The 24033-nt window shown below is 37.0% G+C and overlaps 1 protein-coding gene across 1 annotated transcript; it reads left to right on the forward strand.

Annotated features, from left to right (window-relative positions):
- Window positions 1-312: 312 nt before the first annotated feature.
- SMC3 (structural maintenance of chromosomes 3) lies at window positions 313-23682 on the forward strand. The gene is made up of 28 exons (XM_029958579.1): window positions 313-321; window positions 1659-1734; window positions 4587-4654; window positions 5031-5102; window positions 5290-5369; window positions 5896-5974; window positions 7327-7444; window positions 7996-8171; window positions 8829-8909; window positions 9148-9312; window positions 9820-9941; window positions 10378-10591; window positions 12234-12337; window positions 12553-12652; window positions 13107-13267; window positions 14050-14191; window positions 15130-15280; window positions 16225-16377; window positions 18583-18734; window positions 18955-19113; window positions 19489-19596; window positions 19896-20004; window positions 20509-20756; window positions 20878-21090; window positions 21755-21946; window positions 22084-22261; window positions 22791-22897; window positions 23210-23682. Exons 1-28 carry the CDS (start codon window positions 313-315, stop codon window positions 23279-23281), a joined length of 3609 nt encoding a protein of 1202 aa, XP_029814439.1. The 3' UTR covers window positions 23282-23682.
- Window positions 23683-24033: the final 351 nt, after the last annotated feature.

The following is a 24033-nucleotide window of genomic DNA, read 5'->3' on the forward strand; positions in this document are numbered from 1 at the left end:
GGAACTTTGGGTGTTCAATAACCAATACTATTGTAGAAGGTATAGAATAGAGTGTAACAAAGTGTGACCGTGAGAATAAAAGTAATTTGGTTCCACCAGTATCCCTTATTTTGTTGCTTCCCAGAAATTATTCCTGGAGTTTGAACATTAAAGTTATTTAAGTCTTAATCCGAGTCTATACAAGGCAATAAAGAACTCATGAAGCTTCAGAATATGTAGGATGGAAGAAGTGCTAAGCCATCCAGAGAAAAAACTTTGGGGGAAGATGATGGTGTTCAGTCTGCCTGTATTGCACTCCTATGTTGCCCCAGGATGTGGATGGTAAAAGTTTAACTTCTCTAGCAATATCCAGTAAATAATAATGGGTTTTTATCTTTTTGTAGAGAGTTTCTGGTTCTTATGAGAATAAAATAAATGAATTATTCCAATCTGGATTTTTTTAGAATATTACAGGTAAACTGTAAAGACAGTAGACACCAAATTTTTTTACCTATTCTTTTAATTTTTTTCCTGTCATGAAATCTGGTGAATTGGGAAGCAGAATTATTTGCAAAATGTTTGGGTTTTTTAAAAATATTTTTTATTTAATTTTTAAAATCAAAATGAGTGAACACAGTTGCTGTGGTCTGGAGTTGGTGGCAAGACCTGAGTAAGATTTTTCTGTTCTTGCTTTTGCTTTGAAAGCTGCTGGCACTGAGCTTGCCATTATTTTAACTGTGTCTCGTTGGAAGAGCTGGGTGAAGAGCATTGCTATAAAATATCAACTGTAGTCCTTTTGTAAGTGTTGGTGCTGAAAAATCTGCAAACATCAAACCTTCAGGTGGCTGCTGTCTTTCTGATGTCTTGCTGAGCAGAGCAAAGCTGCTGTGTAGTCTTCCAGCACAGCTTTAATGTATGGAACAAATTACTTGGTGCTGGAAGTTGGATCAGTTTTGCTGCTATGCAGTGCTGAAGTATTAGGATATTGTCATTTTCTGCCTTGCGTGCTCCTGGGCTTGGCAAACCTCAATTGCTGCTGAAATGGAGTAGCTGAGATTTGACCTGCTGCTCCCAGATGAGTAGCTCCTGTAGTTGTCTGTGTAGGTTTGTATTTGTTTAGGAATTGAATTTGCCAGAACCGAGATAACTTGCTTTTTTACGTTTCCCCTTAGGTTGCACAGTAAAACAAGACTGCATTGCATGTGAAATAGGCAGTTTAGTACAGTTTTTCCAGCCTGCAATTGCACTGTTTAGAGAATTTGCAAATAGAATTCTTCAGGTGTAAGTGGATTGCGTTATAAAAGTGAAGAATAAATTTGGGCCTGCTGGGATAAGCACTTGCTATGTTGAGTTTTCTTTTCTGTATATGATACTTAAAACAAATATATATTTTTGTGTAGTTTGTTGCAAGAGGATTCTCGGGACTCTCTTGTTTGCTGTGCTTTGACCTACACAGCATCTCTTGCTGGGAGAGAAATCTGTCCCTAAGGTGATGCTTGGGCGAAGGGCCAGTTTTATTATGTAAGTTTCTGATGTTGAACTGGAAAGTTGAGTTTGTGCAGGAAGGGCAGGCAAAATCAGTTACATTACAATTGATGTAAATATTCTGTCAAACCTTACGGTTCAAAGACTGTTCAAGAACAGAGAACTTGGTTAAAATAACTCACTCTTCTCTCTAGGTAATAATTCAGGGCTTTCGAAGCTACAGGGACCAAACCATTGTGGACCCATTCAGCTCCAAACACAATGTCATTGGTAAGTTCCAATACTTGTTTTTTCACACTAATTAAAGTTGCAGTGTTATTTCTGATGTTGTTCACATTAGTCTCCTTTGTAATTTTCAGTATTTTGCCTACATTTGATGACTATATTTTCTGTTTCAGAAAGTTCTGTACAGTTTGTAACATACTACAAGGTGTATTCCACTTACAGCAAACTAATGCTAATGTTCAATTTTGCTGTACATCTGAGTCTTCAGAAACTGAGTGAGGTCCGTAAACTCACTTGGGATTTTTATTTCTTCCCTCTGTGGAAGTGTGATCATTTTTTATAAATAAGCACGCCAGCTACTCTGAACTGCTACAGGGAAAGAAGATCCTCTTCCAGCTTTAAAGGAATGAATTTTTGGAATGTGGGCTGTCAAAAAGTATAAGTTTAAAGTGCAGTTTGATAAATAACACCTACTCTAATAGCATGTTGTTGTCCACCATTCTCATGCATCTTGCTGGTTTTGCCCATGGACACCTGTCCCTGCCTTTTCATGTGCATTGATTTTCGTGATTGTGCAGCAACTTTTGAGACTGCTGACCCAACAACAAACAGTCAATTTTGGATGTAAAATCTTAGTAGGCGGGATTTACTCTGGTCTTAGAAAAAACACACACGACAGGAATAGCACCTCTTACTTTGTAGTATTTCTTCCACAGGAGCTAAAACTGTATCCAGATATCCGTGTTTTTAAAGTACACTAAAAAAATCAGACTTCGCTTTTTTTTAAGACTTCATAGTGATCCTCAAGTAATTTTGGGGATGAGGTGAACCTGGAAGGCATGTAGGTGTGAAGGGATGAAAGGCCTGGGATGCTCATTGCTGCTGGAAGTCAAGCGGTTTTTAAACTAATACAGTAGGTACTGATCTTAAAGAGGAGACACTGGGCCTTGCTGAAACACGTTGGAATAAACACTAAGGTTATGGTAGTGTAGTGCTGTGTTCTTACACCTTTATTTTTGAAATAGAAGTAGTACTTCTTCCACTCTTTTTAAAACAAAATATTGCTGAATTAGCAAGTGGAAGTTCAGATGTGTTGTGGTTTAACCCCAGCCAGCAACCAAGTACCACACAGTTGCTCACTCGCTCCCCCACCAGCAGGATCAGGGAGAGAATTGGAAGGATAAAAACTATAAAACTCATGGGTTGAGATAAAGACAGTTTTATAGGAAAAGCAGAAGCCATGCACACAAGCAAAGCAAAACAAGTAATTCATTCACTGCTTCCCGTGGTCAGACAGGTGTTCAGGCATCTCCAGGAGAGCAGGGCCCCATCACATAACAGTTACTTGGGAAGACAAATCCCATCACTCCAAACCTCCCCCTTTCTCCTTCCCCCCAGCTTGATATACTGAGCATGATGTCATGGTCTGGAATATCCCTTTGGTCAGTTTGGTGTCCCAGCTGTGTTTCCTCCCAACCTTTTGACTTCCTTGCCAGTGTGGCAGTACAAAAAGCAGAATAGGCCTTGGCTCTGTAAGCCAATAACAAAACTATCTCTGTATTATCATCCTTGTGTTCAGCACAAATCCAAAACGCAGCCCCATACCAGCCACTGTGAAGAAAGTTAACTCTACCCCAGCCCAAACCAGCACAATATGCTACTTGAAGTTCAGTGTCAACCTTGAATGTACAGGCAAGTGATTTGCTCCATTTAAATATGCCAGGAGAATTTGATTTAGGTTTACTGTTCCTATCCCACCAGAAGATCAGTATAAAAACCAAAAAGATGAGAATAAATAGGACTACTTTAACTATTATTTTCATTGTGGAATGGTGTTGGAGTTTGTAAATCATTGTAATACGTTTGCGTGGGCAAAGGACTGCTCTCTTGTTCTCAATGACTGAGTGATCCACCTACCAAATGTGCCTCATTCCCTTGAGATTTTGCTTGACTGTGTTATATTTGGGTTCTGTTCTTGAATATTTTTATGCAGCATTTAATGTACATTGCACTGCTAACACATGTCAACTTGAGGTTATGCTTTGTGGTTTAATTTTCAGTGGGAAGAAATGGATCTGGAAAAAGCAACTTTTTTTATGGTAAGCATGGATTTCTTTTTAGCACCGGGATGCTGATGATACCAGGTTTCTTTGCTTGTTTTTGCCAGAAGTTGGTTTACCAAACGTTCCTCCTCAACATTTAGTTGATTGTTGAAAGGCAGATCTCAATGCACTTGTTTAATAGTTACTTCAGATTTTCCCCTAGTATTCAATTTCTCTTACTAAGAGCCTTCTAACTTCAGAATGGCCAAAAGAAGTATTTACAGGAGGAAACTGATTCTAAAAGTCACCCACCTTGAAAGACGATGATGATATTTGCAGTTGTTTTAGACATTCTTAGTGGCTAAATTCTACTCCATAGCAGTTTGGCACAGCTTAGACAGTCTTTTAACGTATGGTTATGAGGGGGATTTTGTGGGGTGGGAGCCTTAATGGAGGAGCAGAGATGCTGGTTAAAAAGGTGTTAGTAGCCTTCGTGATGCTTGTGTTCATAAATTGTCAAAGGTTAAGTAGTAGCAATATTTTTAGCCTAGTCTGTGTGCTCTGTATTTCTAGAGGAAAGCTCACAAATCTCTGCTTGTGCAGCATTGTTAGTGATTATGCAGTGAACTAGTAATGTGGCAACAATGATATGTTCAGAGAAATCCTGTTGTACAGCAGGCTGAGTGGTAAAGATCCAGCAGACTAAGGTTTTTAATGAAGAAATACTGTAAAATTTTAGCAACAGCATGACTCTATTATGCAATAGTAAATCAATATGTTTTGAGTTAATGAAACTGCTGCATATCTCCCTGAAGGAAAGAATAAGTCTTCTGTTTCTTTACTATTTTATTACAGCAATCCAGTTTGTCCTCAGTGATGAGTTTAGTCATCTTCGCCCAGAGCAGAGACTGGCTTTGTTGCATGTAAGTGAAGGTGTATGGCAGCAAAACTAAAGAATAAGCTAATGCACTGGAGTGTTTCTACAAAAATGTTAAATTGCTGGGCTGTGGATATTTTAAGCCAATTATTTTGAAAGCATCCTTAAACATTTTTCATTTCCCATTGGCAAAAGGGAATTTATTACAAAGTAATACATTGTATTGATAATGCACACCAGTGAATATGTAGCCAAGATTTTCAGAAATAAAAATCTTTGTGCTGAATCTTACATAGATGATCCTGACTCTCAAGTCCTTGAAAGGAAAGGGGAGGTGGGGTTGTCAGGAGAAAGGGGAGATGAATGAGCTTAAAATATTTTCAAAGGTGGCAGTTATCTAACCAAAATATCTCTTCTCTTAGGAAGGTACAGGTCCTCGTGTTATTTCAGCATTTGTGGAAATTATATTTGACAATTCGGACAACAGGTTACCGGTGAGTTGAATAAACTGCTTTGGAAATAGGTTATTGTTTCAGTCTCTTGTAATCTCATTCTTAGAGTAAGTCTTCAGTACAGTAACTGCCTTGGAGACATTTCTGATAAAAAATGCCACAAACATTCTGGATTAGTTACAACTGCTTGCAGTAGGTATGTATATTTACTGGTTTTTGTTTTCTTAAGATTGATAAAGAGGAAGTCTCACTTCGCAGAGTCATTGGAGCCAAGAAGGACCAATATTTCTTAGACAAGAAAATGGTGACGTAGGTACTTCTTTTCCTTTTCTGAATGAGACTGGTAGTATTTCTGTAACATTTTCTAGTCCAACCGAACACTCGCATCCCTAGCCTGAAATAATTTACTTCTGTTGTGTGATACCAACAGCTAGAACATCAGTCGTTGTGCAATAGACAGCAGACCTTGAATTTGCAGTTTAATCCATTGTTTAATGTGATGTTTAACTGCTTGCATAGTATTTCTTTCAGACCTTTTTAAAATAGAGGGGTTAGATTTGTTTTATATCCTTCCTTGTGATATCTTTACCTGTATTTGCCTCCTCTGTGCTTTGAGGTGCTTATTTCTTAGTCTCTTTCTATTATTTTAGATATTTTCCATTTTTATTCTCTCATTTCATTTTAGAGTTAGCCATTATCAAATCAAGAAGCTTCTTCAAACAGCATGCATTGCACATGGTGATTATAGTATGTGATATATAGTTGTGATACTTTACTGAATTTTTACAGCTGTGACTTTCACTGTGTTTTTAATGGATTCATAATAACATTTCAGGAAAAATGATGTAATGAATCTTCTTGAAAGTGCTGGATTTTCTCGCAGTAATCCCTACTATATTGTCAAGCAAGGAAAGGTAAGATTCTTTTTCACAAAATGGGAGGAATCACTGTCTAGAGTATCATGCTCCCTGGATGCTGAACTTACCTCAATTATTGCAGAAGCAAACTAGAACCCATTTTTAGTTTGAAATGATTCTTGTATGTCGATGCTGCTTTTGCAGATATTACTGTTCTAGGAGTTTATGTTGATTTAAAAAAAAAAAATCATGTCTGTAATGTTGATATTTAGAAAAGGGCTTTTTTCATGGTGTTCTTGGCCATCAGGTGCTTTTCCATACTTAAGTTCAAAGCAAACTTGATTCCTATGACTGTTGTAATGTAACTTCATAGATTTCTGAGCCTTAAGATGAGGCTGCAAAGTAATGGTAGGGAATTTTAGGGGATTAAAAATACTGTCAATGGAGAATGAATGGAAACATGCTGAAGTACCCAAAGTGAACACACATCAGGGAAAGGGCTCATAGCATGACCTGTCTTAGCTGCTGTCCAAGACACAAGCAGCTTCCTAGAGCTTATAAAGGACACCCATATCTGTAGACAAAGGACATTCTACTTGTAATGGCTCACAGGATGCATCCTCAAGGAGTCACTGGAAACTGTCACCTCCAAAAGATTACTGGAAGGGATACTTAAACAGAAATGCAGGAGACTTGAGCACTTGATGACAAGAATTCTGACCATAGTAAGGTCCCTCAAATGTTTATCGGGATAAATTTTCCTATACAACTCAATGTGTGTATTTGAAAGAAATGACTTGGGCTGGAAAGTCATTTGTGTTTTGTAGTGGGGATCAGTGCACATGATTTAAAGCCAAAATACACGTACTGGCTTTAATATAATACAAATTAGAAACAGTAACCTTCTTAGAAAAGGATGCAGCCTCTGAAATTCTATTAAAGGGAAGTGAGTTTTATGTTGGGTGTAATTGTATGGCTGATTTAATGTTGTATTAATGAGTGTTTCATTATGTGAATTATTCTAAGATTTATAACCCCTGCATTTTAGTGTGGTTTTATGGAGGCATTTAAACTGTTTGATTTAGCACCAGGGCTTAAAAACTCAAGCTTGAGTTTCTCTAAATGTAATTTTGAATGGATTATGGTTTCTTCAGTGTATGTAATACTTGTATCCTGATTTTTAGTTTAGTAACATAGGAAAACCAACAAATTTCATTACAAGCAGAGTACTTGCCATGCAATAAACTAATTGTCTCAAAAGAAAAGTAGTGTGGTATATACTATGTACCTGAATCTTCCTGTCAAAACTCATGCAACCAAGCACAGCAAAATAAGTAGAATCTTTGATCTCTTCTGGTTAGCCCTACACCCAGAGCAGGCTATTGAAATCATAAATCTTGAATTTTCAGATTAACCAGATGGCTACAGCTCCTGACTCTCAAAGACTGAAGTTACTGAGGGAAGTAGCTGGTACCAGAGTGTATGATGAACGTAAAGAGGAGAGTATTTCACTTATGAAAGAAACAGGTAAAACGGTCTAAGAAATTACTGTTTTATGCCACAGTAATTCCATTAACTCTGAAAGTTTGACTTTTTCAGTAGTGCTAATTACTAGATAGATTTTATTTGTGATATGTTAAATGATACAGAACATGTCATATTTCCTCCCTGAATTTCAAATAGCTCAAAAGGTTTAATAAGTTACTTCACATGTACTTTTAGTAATAAAACTTTTTAGCTGAGCTAGTAGGGATAAATTTACTGTTCAAAACATGAGTGATGTCAGCTGGCAGTGATAAAAATCAGAATACCTACTGCCATGCAAACACTAAAGTTCATGTCAGGTAGTCTATAATTATTTTAAGTGTGTGAGCCAAGAGGGTTTGTGTTAGTGTTGTCTTACATAACAATTATCAACAGTTCTGCTGTTAGGATATTTTTTTTGGAACTTCTGGACATGGGTTCTCTTCAGATTTCTCTTGAGAAATAATTAATCACTTCAGGAGATTCAGTAGCTGTAAATGTGTGGGAATGTATTAGTGTTTAACTGAACTTCAATCTTGTCCTCTTTTCTGAAGAGGGCAAGCGAGAGAAGATCAACGAGTTGTTGAAATACATTGAAGAGCGACTGCACACACTCGAAGAGGAGAAAGAAGAGCTGGCTCAGTACCAGAAATGGGATAAAATGAGGAGAGCATTAGAATACACCATCTATAATCAGGAGCTTAATGAAACCCGAGCTAAGCTTGATGAGGTAAAATATCTTGGCTAGTACAAGATACAGTGGCAAAAACAAATCAGCAGCTCATGTTGTCTCTTTGTGTTCCTTGGTAGAATCCTGTCAGTGTTAAGGAAACTTTCCTGTCCAACCATCCAGGAGCTGCTCTGTCAGTCACAGCCGCACCAGCTGAGCTGGGACCAAAGTCTTTTCAGGGCGGGCAGCTCCAGTGAGCCAACAGGTGCTCACTCACACAGACCAGGTTTACCACAGCAGACTTTAATTTTAATCTTGGTGTCATAACTAAATAACAGAATAGCTCGAGCTGGGTGCCTCTGAGGAGAGACCCCAAACAAAGGAGGCCCTGGACTTTTATCCCCTCGGAGTCTGAGCACATGCAAGTCTGGGGTCATTGGCTCCTGCTGTGTCTCCCAGTGTCCAGTTACCTGGCCTGCTCACAGATCCCTGGGCCCTGGCAGCAGTTCACAGTGTCTTGCCTTGGGCTCTCCTGCCTGGGGCATGCACCACCCAGAGCTTAATCTGCAGCAGTCTGCAGCTGCACACTGAGCTACCTACACTGAATGTATTCCTCAACATTAGTGTTCTTCACTAATAAAACAAATTCTTTTCTTTCTGGAACCACTACTAAAAGAGATTCTTGCTACTTAAACTACTGGTGATATTTCCATACAGCTTTCTGCTAAACGAGAGACAAGTGGAGAGAAATCGAGGCAGCTGAGAGATGCACAGCAAGATGCTAGAGATAAAATGGAGGTAAAAATACTTTTAAAGGGCTCTTGAGATGTGTTTTGCTTTGTGGGTTTGCATTTTTTTGGAGAGGGGAGGAGGGCTGGTGGTGTCTAAAACTGTATTAAATCCAGTTTTATACTTTCATCCTGTTTGGAAACGTGAGAAGTCTTCCACACTTCTAGTGTATCACTATCTACAGAGTTTAGTAGATAGTGGAATGTGCGTGCAGTGTCTGAGATAGTACACACTTACATTTGCACAGGAAATAGAACGGCAAGTTCGAGAACTGAAGACAAAGATTTCTGCAATGAAAGAAGAGAAAGAACAACTTAGTGCTGAAAGACAAGAGCAGATTAAGCAGAGGACTAAATTAGAGCTGAAGGCTAAGGATCTGCAGGATGAATTAGCTGGCAACAGTGAACAAAGGGTACGTAACAGCAGTGAAGTCTTAGAAGTGCTCTTGTACTCTGAAGTTTTGGTTTCAGACTGCAGCCTGTTTTGTAAGGTTTCCCAGACAGATAAATTAGTCTTGTATTTAGTGTGATTCCAGGGGATGTAAACTTGGACTTTTGTGTTATGGTCCTTTATTTATCATCCTGCATGTTGCAAAATCAAGCACCTATAATTCTTTTGATTTTAATTGCTGCAAGTATTGGGATGGAGGGTTTTGTTTATAGCACTAATTCGAACTTGGTTGTTTGGCCCGTACAGTCCTTCCTTGCTTGTGTAGTTTAACTTCTTGAGAATGCTTAATTTCATCCCTCTTTGCTGTCCTGATTGGAAATGAATTCACTTAAGTGTTAAAATAGCATAGTGTCAGATAAGCACTGACATCTTGCAGCCTTACAGTGTAGTTATCTTCAGAAGTGTGCATATATGTTAAAATAGTTCCTGCTATTACCTAACTTTAAATACTACTTTGTTTGACTTTCAGAAAAGACTGCTAAAAGAGAGGCAAAAGCTTCTTGAGAAAATCGAGGAGAAGCAGAAAGAATTGGCAGAAACAGAGCCGAAATTTAACAGCGTAAAAGAAAAAGAAGAGAGAGGAATTGCTAGGTTTGTGCCATTCTATAACGGGGAGTCAAAGCATTTAGAAAAAATTTTATCAATCCTATTCATCTGTGCAGTTAAAGTATACTTGTTGCTCGACAGTGGGGTAGCTATTATGTGTTTGGAGATGGACTGTAAAAAACCTTCCTTATTGTTGGGGTGGGAACAGTATTTGGTGAAATAATTTATTTTTTTTTTAAGCTCTTGTGACCACTTTTGTGGGCCATGGTTGACTTCTTCTGAAGTCTTCTGGGTGATTTTTGTTGTTTATAACGTGATCCTTTTCTTTCTGTTACTGATTTGGTGCTTAAATTTTAGATTTGACAAATCATTTTAGGTGATTTGACACTTCTTGAAAATTCTAATAGTAATTCTTAATGCTCGCTCTTAATAAATTCAAGATTTCCTTATAATACACCGCGTCTTTTGCTTCTCGACGTAGACTTGCACAGGCTACACAAGAAAGAACAGATCTTTATGCAAAACAAGGTCGAGGAAGCCAGTTTACTTCCAAAGAGGAAAGAGATAAGTGGATAAAGAAAGAACTGAAGTCTTTAGATCAAGCCATCAATGACAAGAAGCGGCAGATTGCAGCTATACACAAGGATTTGGAGGATACAGAGGCAAACAAGGAGAAAAACTTGGAACAGTACAGTGTAAGTTTTCAGCTTATTCTCAGGGGTTTTGAGAGAAGGGTTAAATACTCATTTTGATCTTGGACAATTAGACCTCAATGCCTATTTGTAAGGAAGATGTGACTTTCTGGTTGGGTGTGGCCTTTGAAAAATGTGTTATTGAAAACATCTGTAGATAAGCTTTAAACTCCTTTAGCATCTAACTTCACTCTGTGTCTTGGCTTTGCCTTGTAGTACTTTCCCCAGTATGTTTGGCCTGAGTTTTCAGGAAGAGTTTTCTATCTACCTTGCTCTTGTCTACACTGAATGTGGCCATGTCATAGATAACCATTTGTTATGTTCTTATAGAGGTCTGTGTTGGTTGGTCTCACTTTTCTCATTTTCCCAAGCCAGAGGATCTTTTAAACTATGCAGCAGGCACTACCCTTGTACCATGATTGCAGCTGGTTAGAAGTTGCAACCCTAGGCATGTTAGAAGATTGACCTGTTGTAGTATTATCTGCATAACTTAGATTTTAATTTCCATTCCATTTAATTTCCATTTGCAGCTCTTACACTGCAAATACAGCAGTATAATCCAAAAATAGCACTCCTGCTAGGAGTTACAGCAGCAAAAAGCTCTGCTCTTGTATTGAGAGCAGATTGAGGGCCAATGCTGATAGACAGTGTTCTTGGCCTTTGTGTAATATATCTGCTAAAACTGAGGATCAGTCTGACAGCATGCAGGAATGTAGTTGTACAAAAAAGATGGTGTTCAGCTAAAATACTGCTTGGTTGGGGCCCACATTGGCAAAGTAGTGATTCTCTGAGTTGATGAATGAAAGAAATGGGATTTCTTTGGCTGACTGTAATTGTACCATCCTGTTCAATGGGTATTCTGTAGCATTGAAAAGGTTAAATTTGGGGTGGATTTTGATTCCTTTCTATAGGAAAGTGTGGTTTTCTTTTTCTTCCTAAGGAAGATTGATTTATGCTTAGGCAAAGAGTTGTACAGCTTTTTGTTGTTCACAGAGAATGTGTCTTGGGTGAATGTGATTGAAGCTTGCAAAGGTAGTTTGGAACAAGTTGACTATGTTTTCAGAACACAGTCACTTCTCCTTGTACACATATAAATATATAAACACTATCTTGAGTGCTAGCCCTGAACTGCTTTGTAAGTGGCAGGTGTTAAATGAGCAAAGAAAAGATGTCTCTGTGTTGGCTTAAGCAGCACACATCAACAGCAGATGTGTTAAAGTCTAGTACTGCTGGAGAGCAGGCTAAGATTTTTGACTAATGACAGGGTACATGAGATTACTATGTATGTTCTTATCGCGAATCTCATTTATGAGCATGATTACATGGTAGTTATAGTAGTAGTTATAATAGTTATATAATTTATATTTAGTTACATTCTTACCATGACTTACAATTGATCCATTTCACTTCAATGCCCAGATGCACAGTTGAGCTCTGCCTGCCTTGCCATCTATGTAGCAGCTAGACCTTGTTACTGCTTCCTTACAAAGATGTATTTATTCTTAGTGCTTTTGCAGTTTGTTGTAAACTGGTTTAAATGTTTGTAGGAATTGTTTTCTGAATTTTAAGTAATAGTTCAGTATTAAATAAAGTTTTTTTTCATATAAAGACTTGTAATTTCATACTGTTATTTTCTTTGTATTAGAAACTGGACCAGGATCTTAATGAAGTGAAGGCTCGTGTTGAAGAACTGGACAGAAAATACTATGAAGTGAAAAATAAAAAGGATGAACTACAGAGTGAAAGAAAGTTAGTAATTAATTGAAATATGTCTCAGTCTCACTTAATATGAAGGACCCCAACTGTGTAGTTGTTAACATGGCATGTAGGTATGTTTTTTGAATATGGCCATGTATGAACTCCTGCACTTTGCCTTCCCATTAGATGAGCAGTCTTTAAGGAAATAATTATAAAATCTTCAAATTGCATTCACACTTCAAAATTTTATTGGTTTTGTTCTGTAGTTATCTATGGAGAGAAGAAAATGCAGAACAACAAGCTCTTGCTGCGAAGAGGGAGGATTTAGAAAAGAAACAGCAGCTTCTCAGAGCAGCAACAGGAAAGGTAATATACCTCATATTTGAGAATTCCTTGTGGAATCTTATTCTTAAAGGACAAGTCATAGTCATATCTGAAAAATATGATAGTTACTTTTTTAATTACAGTCTTTTTGTCATAATTAAAACAAGTTATATTAGAAGCTGAATTTTTCAAATATTTATAGCTCTAAAACTACTTGAAAATTTGTTTTGTAAACTCAAGGTAATTGATGTGAGGAGACCAGGCAGAAACGGAATACTTCTAAAATTTTTTCTGATATCTTTTTGCTTAAAAAACCCAACCAAACAAACAAAACTGAGAAGTAATGAACTCAATTATTTAGATATTTTCTGTTAGAGCTGTTGGGTTAGTTAGCAGGAATTTGGCAGAAAAGCAGGTTACAACTTTCACTAAGTTAAAGTGGATATTATGTGTACATATTTTAACTGCAATACAATAATAAGTTGTTCTTCAACAGGCCATTTTGAATGGTATAGACAGCATAAACAAAGTTTTGGAGCACTTTCGTCGCAAAGGCATAAACCAGCATGTCCTGAATGGCTACCATGGCATTGTGATGAATAACTTTGAGTGTGAACCAGCTTTCTACACCTGTGTTGAAGTTACTGCAGGGAACAGGTAATGACATGCTCTTTAGTGCAGTGTCACAGTTCAGTTCTTGGTACAAGCTGCTACTGAAGTTTTAGTCTTTTGAACTTGAGCTCTGGCCTTTCTTTTGTCAAAGTGCCTTCTATATAGCATGATCAAACTGCTATTCCTTTGTCAAGGAACTAAGAAGAATTTTGCCTATTTGAATATTAAACCTAGTTGCTCTTGACTTTGTCAAAAAAAACCTAAAACAAAACACAGAGAAAAAGGAAAAAAAACCCAACAAACAACAAAAAAGGGCCCAGACCCACACTCTTGACATTTACCAGGAGGACTGGTGGTGAAACTGAGATATATTGCCTAAAGTTGACAGCATCTTCCAGTGTGGAAAATTCTACAGTAAACAAGGCTGATCTTTCAGTAACAGTAAGAAATATTTCACTCGCACTAGAAAATCTCATGGGTGAGAATGGTCTCTAAACTGTCAAAAACTGCTACCTAAAAACTCTGAAAAGATGTTGAGTGTTAAGGAGTCCGTATAAAATATTTGTATACAGTGACGCTCTAGAGAGATTGAACTACTCTTGTGACAGGAGGGTGGAGTATAAAGTTCTTGTCTAATCCCATATTAATGAAAGTGAATAGAATGTATCCACTTGCTTTTCCTGAGGCATGGAATTGAAAGGAAAATGCAATGCAGCTTTATATTGATATGTTATTTAATGATACCTGCATGATTATTGTTCCTATAGAAATATGTTTGTGCTGTTAGCACGGTAAAGTTTTGTCTGTTTGTTGGGCTTGTTAAATAGGTTGTTTTATCACATTGTGGATTCTGATGAGGTCAGTACAAAGATCCTAATGGAATTTAACAAAATGAACCTTCCTGGAGAAGTTACCTTCCTCCCTCTGAACAAGCTGGATGTTAGAGATACTGCTTATCCTGAGACTAATGTGAGTTAGAATTCCTTCTGAACCTTCCTCTGCTTCATAATTACAAGCCTTATGTTTTGAATTGTTTGTGTTCATTGCTTATTGCTCACTTGCTTTTCCGTTGGATGTCTGCAAGTAAATGCTACTTCTAATTTATGCTTCTCAACATAAAATCCTCTGTTATAGAAAAATACTTTCCTATGAGGTATCTGCTCTTTAAAGTTTAACTGCACTTTACAAGTAAAAAGGCAATACTAAAAGGTAGAATTTTATTGTAACCTAAAAATCAAGAATTGCCTAAATTCTGAATTGCAGTTCCTTCAGCTGAAGTGCTGCTATGGACAAAAGCTGAATAGCCATCTTACAGCCATGGACAGATTATAAAAATTATTGGAAATAGTTATGTTTTTATATTTAAAAATGCATAAATAAACCTTCAGTGACTACTATTTAAAAAATAGTTCTGTAATGCATTTCAGGAAAGTATTGGCTCTTATTTGAAACTTTAGTAGTGAATTAATAGTGGGAACGTTAACACTACTTCCTGCAATAATCACAGTTGCATAAGTTCTTCAAAAATAGGGGGTTTTCTTCTCTTTTTCCTGGATAGACATAGGAAACAAGCAGACTTCTAGTGTGTTTATTTTGAGGAGTCTGTATTAGTACAACTGTTAATGTTTGTGTTCTGCTCTCTGCAAAAAGCAGTAATTTTTTTGGAGGAAAAAAAACATGATACTTATTCAACTTGTTTCAGTAGCAATCTAATACTCTTGTGAGTTTTCTGGCAGACCTGTAGTTGACTCCAGGCACAAGCCTAGCTGTGAGAAGCTAAAATTGCAATATCTTGCACTTGATTTCCGTAGAGTGTTTATGACTATTTTTACTCTTGAGTGCTGTGTATAATTTAGTTGCAATATACTTGCCATATGTTCTTATCATTAAAATTCCTGTCATTTCAGGATGCTATTCCTATGATCAGTAAACTGAGATATAATCCAAGATTTGATAAAGCTTTCAAACATGTTTTTGGGAAGACTTTAATTTGTCGTAGCATGGAAGTGTCTACCCAGTTGGCCAGAGCTTTCACTATGGATTGTATCACTCTGGAAGGTAAGTATTTCAATTTTATAAATTATTTATTGTAAAAACAGGATCCCTGACTTGTGAGGCTCATTAAACATGGTCTGTTGGTGTTGTCAAAATAAGATTATTTAAAATAATAGTATACTTGACTGAGATGTGTGTACAAAGTTGCACTTGGTTAAGTACAGTGCTTAAAAATACAGGATTTCTTCACAAACTGTGGAATTCTTGTAGGAGCTAAAAGTTAGTAACCGTGTATCTCCATCCTGGGAATTGTAAAGCAAATCAGGTTTGTATTCATACAATTTGTTTTATCCAATTTAACAGGCGTTTGTTTTCCTGGAGTATATTTATGATGTTTTCCTCAAGCTTAAACCAGTATTTAGTGTGTGAATGTCTGGCCTTAATTACTGAGAAGTGCAAGGTGAATTCTCCAGTGCAACAGGCATGTTTACATCTTACGTTCTCTGGAATAATCTATAACTCTTCTTAATTGCCAGTTCTTAAGAAGGCAGATTCCCTGCAGGCTTACTGTTGTCTTTTTATCACTCGAAGTCAATCTGAAAAAATTCCTAAGGATGTCTGAGGAGGAAGTTACTAATTTTTCAGTATCAGCATATTCTACAAGCCACAGATGCTGCCGATTACTTGATCTCTTGTTTATTTCCTCACAGAAATTCGAGGGTGTTTTTCAAACTGATAAGTGCTAGGCATTTGCACTTTTCCTACGTATTTTCTTTCCTTCAAGCTGCATGGTTACAGAAGTGAATTAAAAACAAGCTAATGCTTAAAGGACATCATAGGAGTCTGCATTTGTCTTGAGAAAGGAAATGCACTGAAATTGAATACAGAAATAAGCATTTCCCTAATTACTTTAAGCTTAGGTACATGATTGCTCAGACACGCAGCACTTGTGTGCACTGGAGAGCATATATTGTGCTGTTTATAGTCTCACTCTCCTGTGCTCTCAGGTGACCAAGTCAGCCACCGTGGGGCTTTGACTGGAGGTTATTACGACACCAGGAAGTCTCGGCTTGAATTGCAGAAAGATGTTAGAAAAGCAGAAGAAGAACTTGGTGAACTTGAAGCAAAACTCAATGAAAACTTACGCAGAAACATTGAAAATATCCTTTTGTTGTTAATGGGGGAAGGTTGTGTGATGACAAATCTTTTGTTTTGGTTACAGTAATAGATGAAAAGCAGGAGACTAACTTGTTAATGTAACACATTAGCTGTGGCATTTGTTCTATAGAACCATAACCTGGTTTTATATGTTACTGTAAGGATTTCTGTAACAAATGAATCAGTGGTGAAACAAAAATAAAGAACGCCCTGCATGTGAAAATTGGTGTACAACCAGTGAAAAGAAAAGATTTTAAAACATATCAATTCTTTATGTGCCTGAATTGCATTCTCTTTTAAAAATAATATTATTTAGATCAGTGCAGGTAGGTAAGAAGTAATTGCTGTACCACTGTTAATGTTGTGGTAAAACTTCCTTACTGGGGACACTTGACTCAAAAATAGTAATTGAAGCTCACATTGTCGATAGTTTGCTTTAGAGAGTGGCTGCACAGTGGCCTTCAGGTAAAAAGCACTGGTAACTTGTCCCAGTTAAAATTTGATACTGATCATTAAAGCTTACAGATGAGGTTAAACCCTAAATTATGAGGCTTTCTATTCCTTTTAGAGTTTGTTGTAGTAACTGGTATAACCAGATATTGTTGTTATCTGTGTTAATCTTCACTGCTTCTTCTGACTCATGCTATATTTTTAGTACTTGTGTCCTGAATTGATGTGTTACAGAGTCCCCTTATGCTGTGGATGGGAGATGGAGACCATTATGTTATAATAAGCTGTAAGTTGTTTGACAGTTCAGTCTTTTCAGTCTCTTGTACAGTGTCCTTTTGAGATCCAGTATCTAGAATTCAGGGGCAAGGGAGGTTTATACAATTTTCTTAACCATCACCCAGGTCATGCTGTCCTTCAAACTGAATGCCTTTGCTTTATGACCTGTATCAGTGCATTAGAGACATTTTTGGGACTGCAGATAAGCAGACCACTGAAGCCTATGGTTAGATCTAAGCTGATGAGTAAAGCTTTAAAAGTATGTGACTATGTCTTGTTAAGTCAGTGGGAGAATTTCAGAATGGTCTGTTAAACATGGGTTAAATAGGCTGAATTTGCCAGCTGGCTTTACATGCACCAGCAATAATTAATGTCTTCCACCCTTCTACTGGTTACTTCTGGGCAGTGTGCAGGACCAAATATGTATATCTAAAATTAGTGTGTTTTCTCTCCTTCTTTAGGTATTTTTTAAACTATAGATATATAGGCATACAGTTTTAAAAGTATCTGTGCAGAAACTAGTTTTAACAACCCAGTGTGCAACGTGCAGATGGCCTGCTTTTTGTAAGTAGGAATGGGAACTTGAATTCTTGTTGCTTGTAGTAAAATTCTCCAGTTACTTGTGAGACCCTTGTGTTTCTGTATAGTTTAACTTTTAACCAGGACTACTATTTTGGAACTGAGAAATTTTTCTTGCTGTCATGTAAGTCAAAATATTCAGACCTGAGTTTCTTTTTGAGCAGGGATCCATAGAGGATGTAAGTAGTGCTCTGTGGCATGTGCTTCAGCTGTTGGTAGCTGTTACTGCAATCTGATGATAACTTCTAAAACATAACGAAAACAGACCTCAGTTGTTTTAAAAGTAAAATGTCCATTGCCACTAACTTCCTGTTCTATAGCTCATTTAGTTTTCCCCAAATGCTTTAAGTATGTGTGTTTTACTGTAACCTCTGCTTAGGAAATTATTTTGTTTTTAAAGCATTTAAGGTGATGTGTTTAAATATACGTTGCAGTAGGAGTAACATGATAGCAACACAACATAAATTAAAACACAGTCTTAGCAAACTCTGCACTGTGCCTTAAGCCATTGTATCAAAATTGACCTGAACAAATTACACTTTTGCCTCAAAATTGAGTGAGGGATAATGGTATTGTTCTAATACTTCCTTGTAAATGTAGGCATCTCCTCTGTATTTTGTGAGATTTGATTTTCCTTGCATGTTCAAATGTATCCCTCTGTTCTTCTCAATGCCATGTTGTAAAATAAACAAGGAAAGCTTCGTTTAGCTTAGTTCCTGGTATTGAAAAGTTACTTGATAAGCTGCTCAAGTTACTTTTGTTGATGAGTCTTGATTTCTCCTGTACAACTGAATATTGTGGTATGGTGAGGCTTTTTGTTTGTTTCTTGTTTTGATGACAGAGATACTAGTAGGTATAAAATGCCTTTTAAAACAAGGACAGTTTTCCTTAGCTCACAGCATGGATTAATAATGAGATTGACCAGCTAATGAACCAAATGCAGCAAATTGAAACACAGCAGAGGAAGTTCAAAGCCTCTCGAGACAGTATTTTGTCAGAGATGAAAATGCTGAAGGAGAAAAGGCAGCAGTCTGAAAAGACATTTATGCCTAAGGTTGGTATGGGGTTTTTGAAAGCTGTTAATGCATTTATATTAATTGTTTCATTAATATTACTGATAAAGTTGCATTCCTTTCTGGTTAACGTCTTAATGAAATATTAAGAGATGACTAGAGGTGTGTCACAAAAATATGTCGCTATAAACAGAAAGGTGAAATTCATATAAATCTACAAATTGCTTTGAGGAATGATTCTGACTAATATCTATCCCACAGCAACGTAGTTTGCAGAGCTTGGAGGCAAGTTTGCATGCTATGGAGTCAACTAGAGAATCATTAAAAGCAGAATTGGGGACAGATTTGTTGTCTCAGCTCAGTCTTGAAGATCAGAAACGTGTGGATGCTCTTAATGATGAAATTCGACAGCTACAGCAAGTAAGGAAATTAAAATGTCTTACCATTAACTGTGGTACCTTTCTTTGCAATAAACTTATTTTTGTTCTTTTATATGAAAAGTCACTTATGAATACAATGTCATTAAAGTAGCGCTTCATCAGTACTAGGTAGGCATGTTTGAAGTTCTCTTATTTGCCAAGTGTATTTGCATGTTTTTTTCAAATGCTGGGTGATTTTTGCCAGCTGATTGTGTGAGAATTAAGGTTGTTTGAGGTGAAATCATAGGAATTTCTTTTTTCCTGCTATTGAACTTCGCAGCAATAAATACAATTAGACATCATCTGAAGGGATCATGCACAGTGTGGGAAAAGAAAACAAGGTAAGGCAACTAATATAGTCTTTTACTTTTTTCAGGAAAACAGACAGCTTTTGAATGAGAGGATTAAACTAGAAGGCATTATCACAAGAGTTGAAACGTATCTCAATGAGAATCTGAGAAAACGCTTAGACCAAGTGGAACAAGTAAGAATTTTGTTTTAAATGTACTTTTGCAGTCTGGTTTTGGTTTATTTCCAGGGCTGACACGTATTAGTCACTTGATAAATACTCATTCGTTACCCTGCATTATCTGTGCTTTGAATACACAGTCTATGTGTGTGTCATCATAATGACAGATTTGTTTGAAAATCTAACTATTCTCTAAAACTTTAGTAAATATTGAACACAGTTATATGTAGAGTAGCAGAAGATAACTTGTTTGTCTGGCTCATACTTTTGCTGCACTTTGTGCTGAAGCTTGGTGGCATTTATTTATCCCATAGGAACTGAATGAGCTTCGAGAAACAGAAGGTGGCACAGTTCTTACTGCCACAACATCGGAACTTGAGGCCATCAACAAACGAGTGAAGGACACGCTGGCACGGTCTGATGGTTGGTAGCATCATTTTTTTGAAAGAAAACTCTGCAGTGTTTTGGCAGTTCACACATACTATCTTTTGGGTTAGAAATAGGCCATAATGTGGGAAGTGATTAACTTGGCGATAACGGGCTTCTGGCTTCAGGGCATAGTACATATCTTCCTACAAGCAAAATCTTGTATAGTTGTTCCTGAACTTTGTCTAACCTATCTAAAACTCAGCTGCAGTCAAATAAAATATTGCATCTGTGTGGCTCAAAACTTTCTTTGCTTCTCTTTCTAGACATTAACAATATGACTGTAGTACATTTGGGGTTTTTTTAAGCCATAACGCTTATGGAGAAGAAAAGAGAGGGATTTTCAGCCTTTTGCCTGAAATTTAACCTTCTGGTCTTTAATAGATCATGTTCTTTAGTTTATCTTTTTGTTTCATAAATACTTTTCTGGATAATTGCTGATCTTATGAGGGCATGTAAGACTTACTCCTTTGGGTTTTGTACTCTGACCCAATATCGCAGATCTGGATAACTCTATTGATAAAACAGAAGCAGGAATTAAAGAACTTCAGAAGAGCATGGAACGCTGGAAGAACATGGAAAAGGAGCATATGGATGCCATTAACCATGATACAAAAGAACTTGAGAAAATGACCAACAGGCAAGGCATGCTTCTCAAGAAAAAAGAGGAATGCATGAAGAAAATCCGAGAGTTGGGTTCACTTCCACAGGAGGCTTTTGAAAAGTATCAGACTTTAAGTTTAAAGCAGGTAAATAGTGTGCTTGGTTTCATGTTTCCTAACCTGAAATATCAGTGTCACCTTCATCTTTAGTGTCAAATGTGGCTGGAATTGCAAGTCACTTTGATGTGTTAATGTTTTCCATTTACAGTTATTCCGCAAGCTGGAGCAGTGCAATACGGAACTGAAGAAATACAGTCACGTTAATAAAAAAGCTTTAGATCAGTTTGTGAATTTCTCAGAGCAGAAGGAAAAACTGATAAAAAGACAAGAGGAACTGGACAGGGGCTACAAATCCATCATGGAGCTGATGAATGTCCTTGAGCTCAGGAAATACGAGGCTATTCAGCTGACTTTCAAACAGGTAACAAAATCGGAACAATTATAAAGACACTGGGGTTGAAATCAATCAAATTGTCCTGTTATGTAGCAGCTCTATGGGAAGAAGGAAATACTAAGTATGTGTGTAATAACAGAAGGCAATGTCATGTAACTTGAGGCTTGTGGGTTTTTTAAATACTGAAAAATAACTAACCTTTTAAACAGGTGCCCATCTCTATTACAACTCTAGCTTTGCTTTAAACCTCTTAAATTTTTCCTTTCAAGTGAGTCTCTTTGTACTACCTACAACCCTTTCTGGGGCATGTCTGGTAAAAAACTGCACCAAATCCGTTCTCCAGATTTAGTGAAAATAATTCTAATGTTAACAAAGGATCTTAACTACAAAGTGTGTGAAGGCTTCTCTTAAAAGGTCTTTTATTAACCAAAAGGTGACTGAAAGAAATCATACTTTTGCTATAGTTTTATGTTATAATTCTACCATTTTTTAAAAAAAATTTTTGCAAATTCTCATACTACAAGAATATTTGTCTTAGCTGTTTTTAAGCCAAGGTCTGTACAGCATAACATTTCTCAGTTCTGCTTAAGAATGAATGTTGATCTCTGCTTTGAAGCAGATACTTTGTGTGATCATGTAAAAGCAGTTGTTGTCTGCATTTGAGCTGGTTTATTGACTGTTTCTTTTTCAGGTGTCAAAAAATTTCAGTGAAGTATTCCAGAAGTTAGTGCCTGGTGGCAAGGCCACATTAGTAATGAAGAAAGGAGATGTGGAGGGCAATCAGTCCCAGGATGAAGGTGAAGGCAGCACCGAGAGTGATAGGGGATCTGGATCTCAGAGCAGTGTTCCATCTGTAGATCAGTTCACTGGAGTTGGCATAAGGGTAAAGAAAAATATTTGTGTTTAAGTTGCGTTTTAAGTTTTAAGTTAAAGGCAACATTCAGTTGATCCGGTCAGTTTAATATCAAGTGATGTGGTTTAGTGTTTTGAAATCATCTTGCTGTGATATTGTTTTCTTAGGTATCCTTCACAGGCAAGCAGGGTGAAATGAGAGAAATGCAGCAACTTTCAGGTGGACAGAAATCTTTAGTGGCCCTGGCCCTGATATTTGCCATCCAGAAATGTGATCCAGCTCCATTTTACTTGTTTGATGAAATCGACCAAGCCCTGGATGCCCAGCACAGAAAGGCTGTCTCAGGTACCTGTCTACCTTTCTTAGCTTCATTGTGAATAAAGGTAACAGTTTGTCTTCTCATCCCTGATTAAAGCTTTTAATCATAAAAGCATATTTTTGAGAAGTCCAGTGTGTGTTAGAATTTAACTTTGTGCCTTCTGAAGCTTTCATGAACTTGGTTTTAGGAAGAAGCTCTGTGCTATCTACTGTGTCTAAAGGGTCTCCTTACTACACTTCAGTGTGGTGGAAACAGTCCTGTTTGGAAGTCTCGTTTGATTTTGAAAGTCAGTGGAAAAGTACTTACTCTGTTTTTCATCACAGAAGTTCAATACCACACTTATGTTTGCAGAGTGGCTGGATCTGTCAAGAGTGGATACTGGAATTAATGATAGTACTTAAAACCTGGTATGGGTTCTCTCTTGATTTGTGGGTGTTTATTTTTTTTTAATTAAACAAAACCTCATTCTGAATAAAGAATAGCAAACTCTTTACCTGTCTGTCCTACTTTATTGTAAAGATTACACTAATCAAGAATTTCTGTGTTCATTTTTAGATATGATTATGGAACTAGCTGAACATGCTCAGTTTATTACAACAACTTTTAGACCTGAACTACTTGAGTCAGCTGACAAGTTCTATGGTGTAAAATTCCGAAACAAGGTAAATAATATGATAAGGTTCTCAGTAAACACCATAACTAAAATAGCTAAATTTGAGACTTGACTTAAAAAGAGTTCAAACTGAAGCAGGCTCTCTTCAGTGATAGATTTCTAGTTATGCTGCAGTCTTCTATAAAAAGTTCCTTCCTGAAAAAGGATTTAAATATCTTTAAATATGTCCTTGTCATATTCCTTAAAGGGAATTAGAAATTGATTATAGATGCATTACTGAGTTCTGAAGCCTTCAGAAATGTCTGTATTACTCTGCAGGAGATAGATACTGTAATAACTGCACATTTCTTTGTTCCGCCAGGTCAGTCATATTGATGTGATCACAGCAGAAATGGCCAAAGACTTTGTAGAAGATGACACCACACATGGTTAAAGGAACTTGTACTTACTGCTTGTTTGGAAGATGTGTATAGTGCTGTTTATGCCAGGGACCTGTACATTTAAAATATGAATTATTTAGTCCTTGTTTAAAATAGTTTTTGAACATACATTTTAACCAAGATGCCAGAAGGCTTAGTTTCAAATGAGCTTGAGTATCCATTTTGTCTCTGTTGCTGTATTTTATAAGATAATTGTTAATGTTACCTTTATACAGTACCTGTAGTTCAGAAATTTTATTCTCTTCCCTCAAATCTTTTGTAAAGTGTCTGTCGCTGTTTTAAAGCTTTTCAGAAAGTGCTAGCTATTTCTTCTTAAGCATAGTTTTATCATTTATATTGCCTCACATGTTTTTTTTAACAGCTTCAATTAAAATGATTGGTTTTATTGCTGTAACTTGTATACAGTAAAATTCTGGTTTATATTGTCTTTCTTAAGAGGGATCCACTGAGCTGGAGTAAGCATTATTTGGTCATATTTGAGTGGAATATTTCAGAAACACAAGACAGAGCAATTCTTCCAAGCCACTCTTAGTTCTTCCCCCCCCTTTTTTTGCACCTTGCAAGTGCCAGCAGAAAACCGCCCCAAATCTATGCTTGTCCAAATTCACAGTGTTCTGGTTGTTGAACTAAAAAAATATAAGTATCAGAAAAGTCTGAAAAGACCCTAGAACTGTATCAAAATAAATCACAGCCCCCTCTTTTTCCTGGCACACTGACCAGTGTAACTGCTCCATCACACCTTTTC

Source organism: Manacus vitellinus, unplaced genomic scaffold, assembly GCF_001715985.3.
Source record: "Manacus vitellinus isolate BGI_N305 unplaced genomic scaffold, ASM171598v3 scaffold_15_pilon, whole genome shotgun sequence".
NCBI lineage: Eukaryota > Metazoa > Chordata > Aves > Passeriformes > Pipridae > Manacus > Manacus vitellinus.

Coding starts and splice junctions, on each gene's coding strand:
- SMC3 (XM_029958579.1), top strand. Junction 12,653..13,106: donor TCAGAGCAGCAACAGGAAAG/GTAATATACCTC, acceptor GTTCTTCAACAG/GCCATTTTGAATGGTATAGA. Junction 20,757..20,877: donor AGACTTTAAGTTTAAAGCAG/GTAAATAGTGTG, acceptor TTCCATTTACAG/TTATTCCGCAAGCTGGAGCA.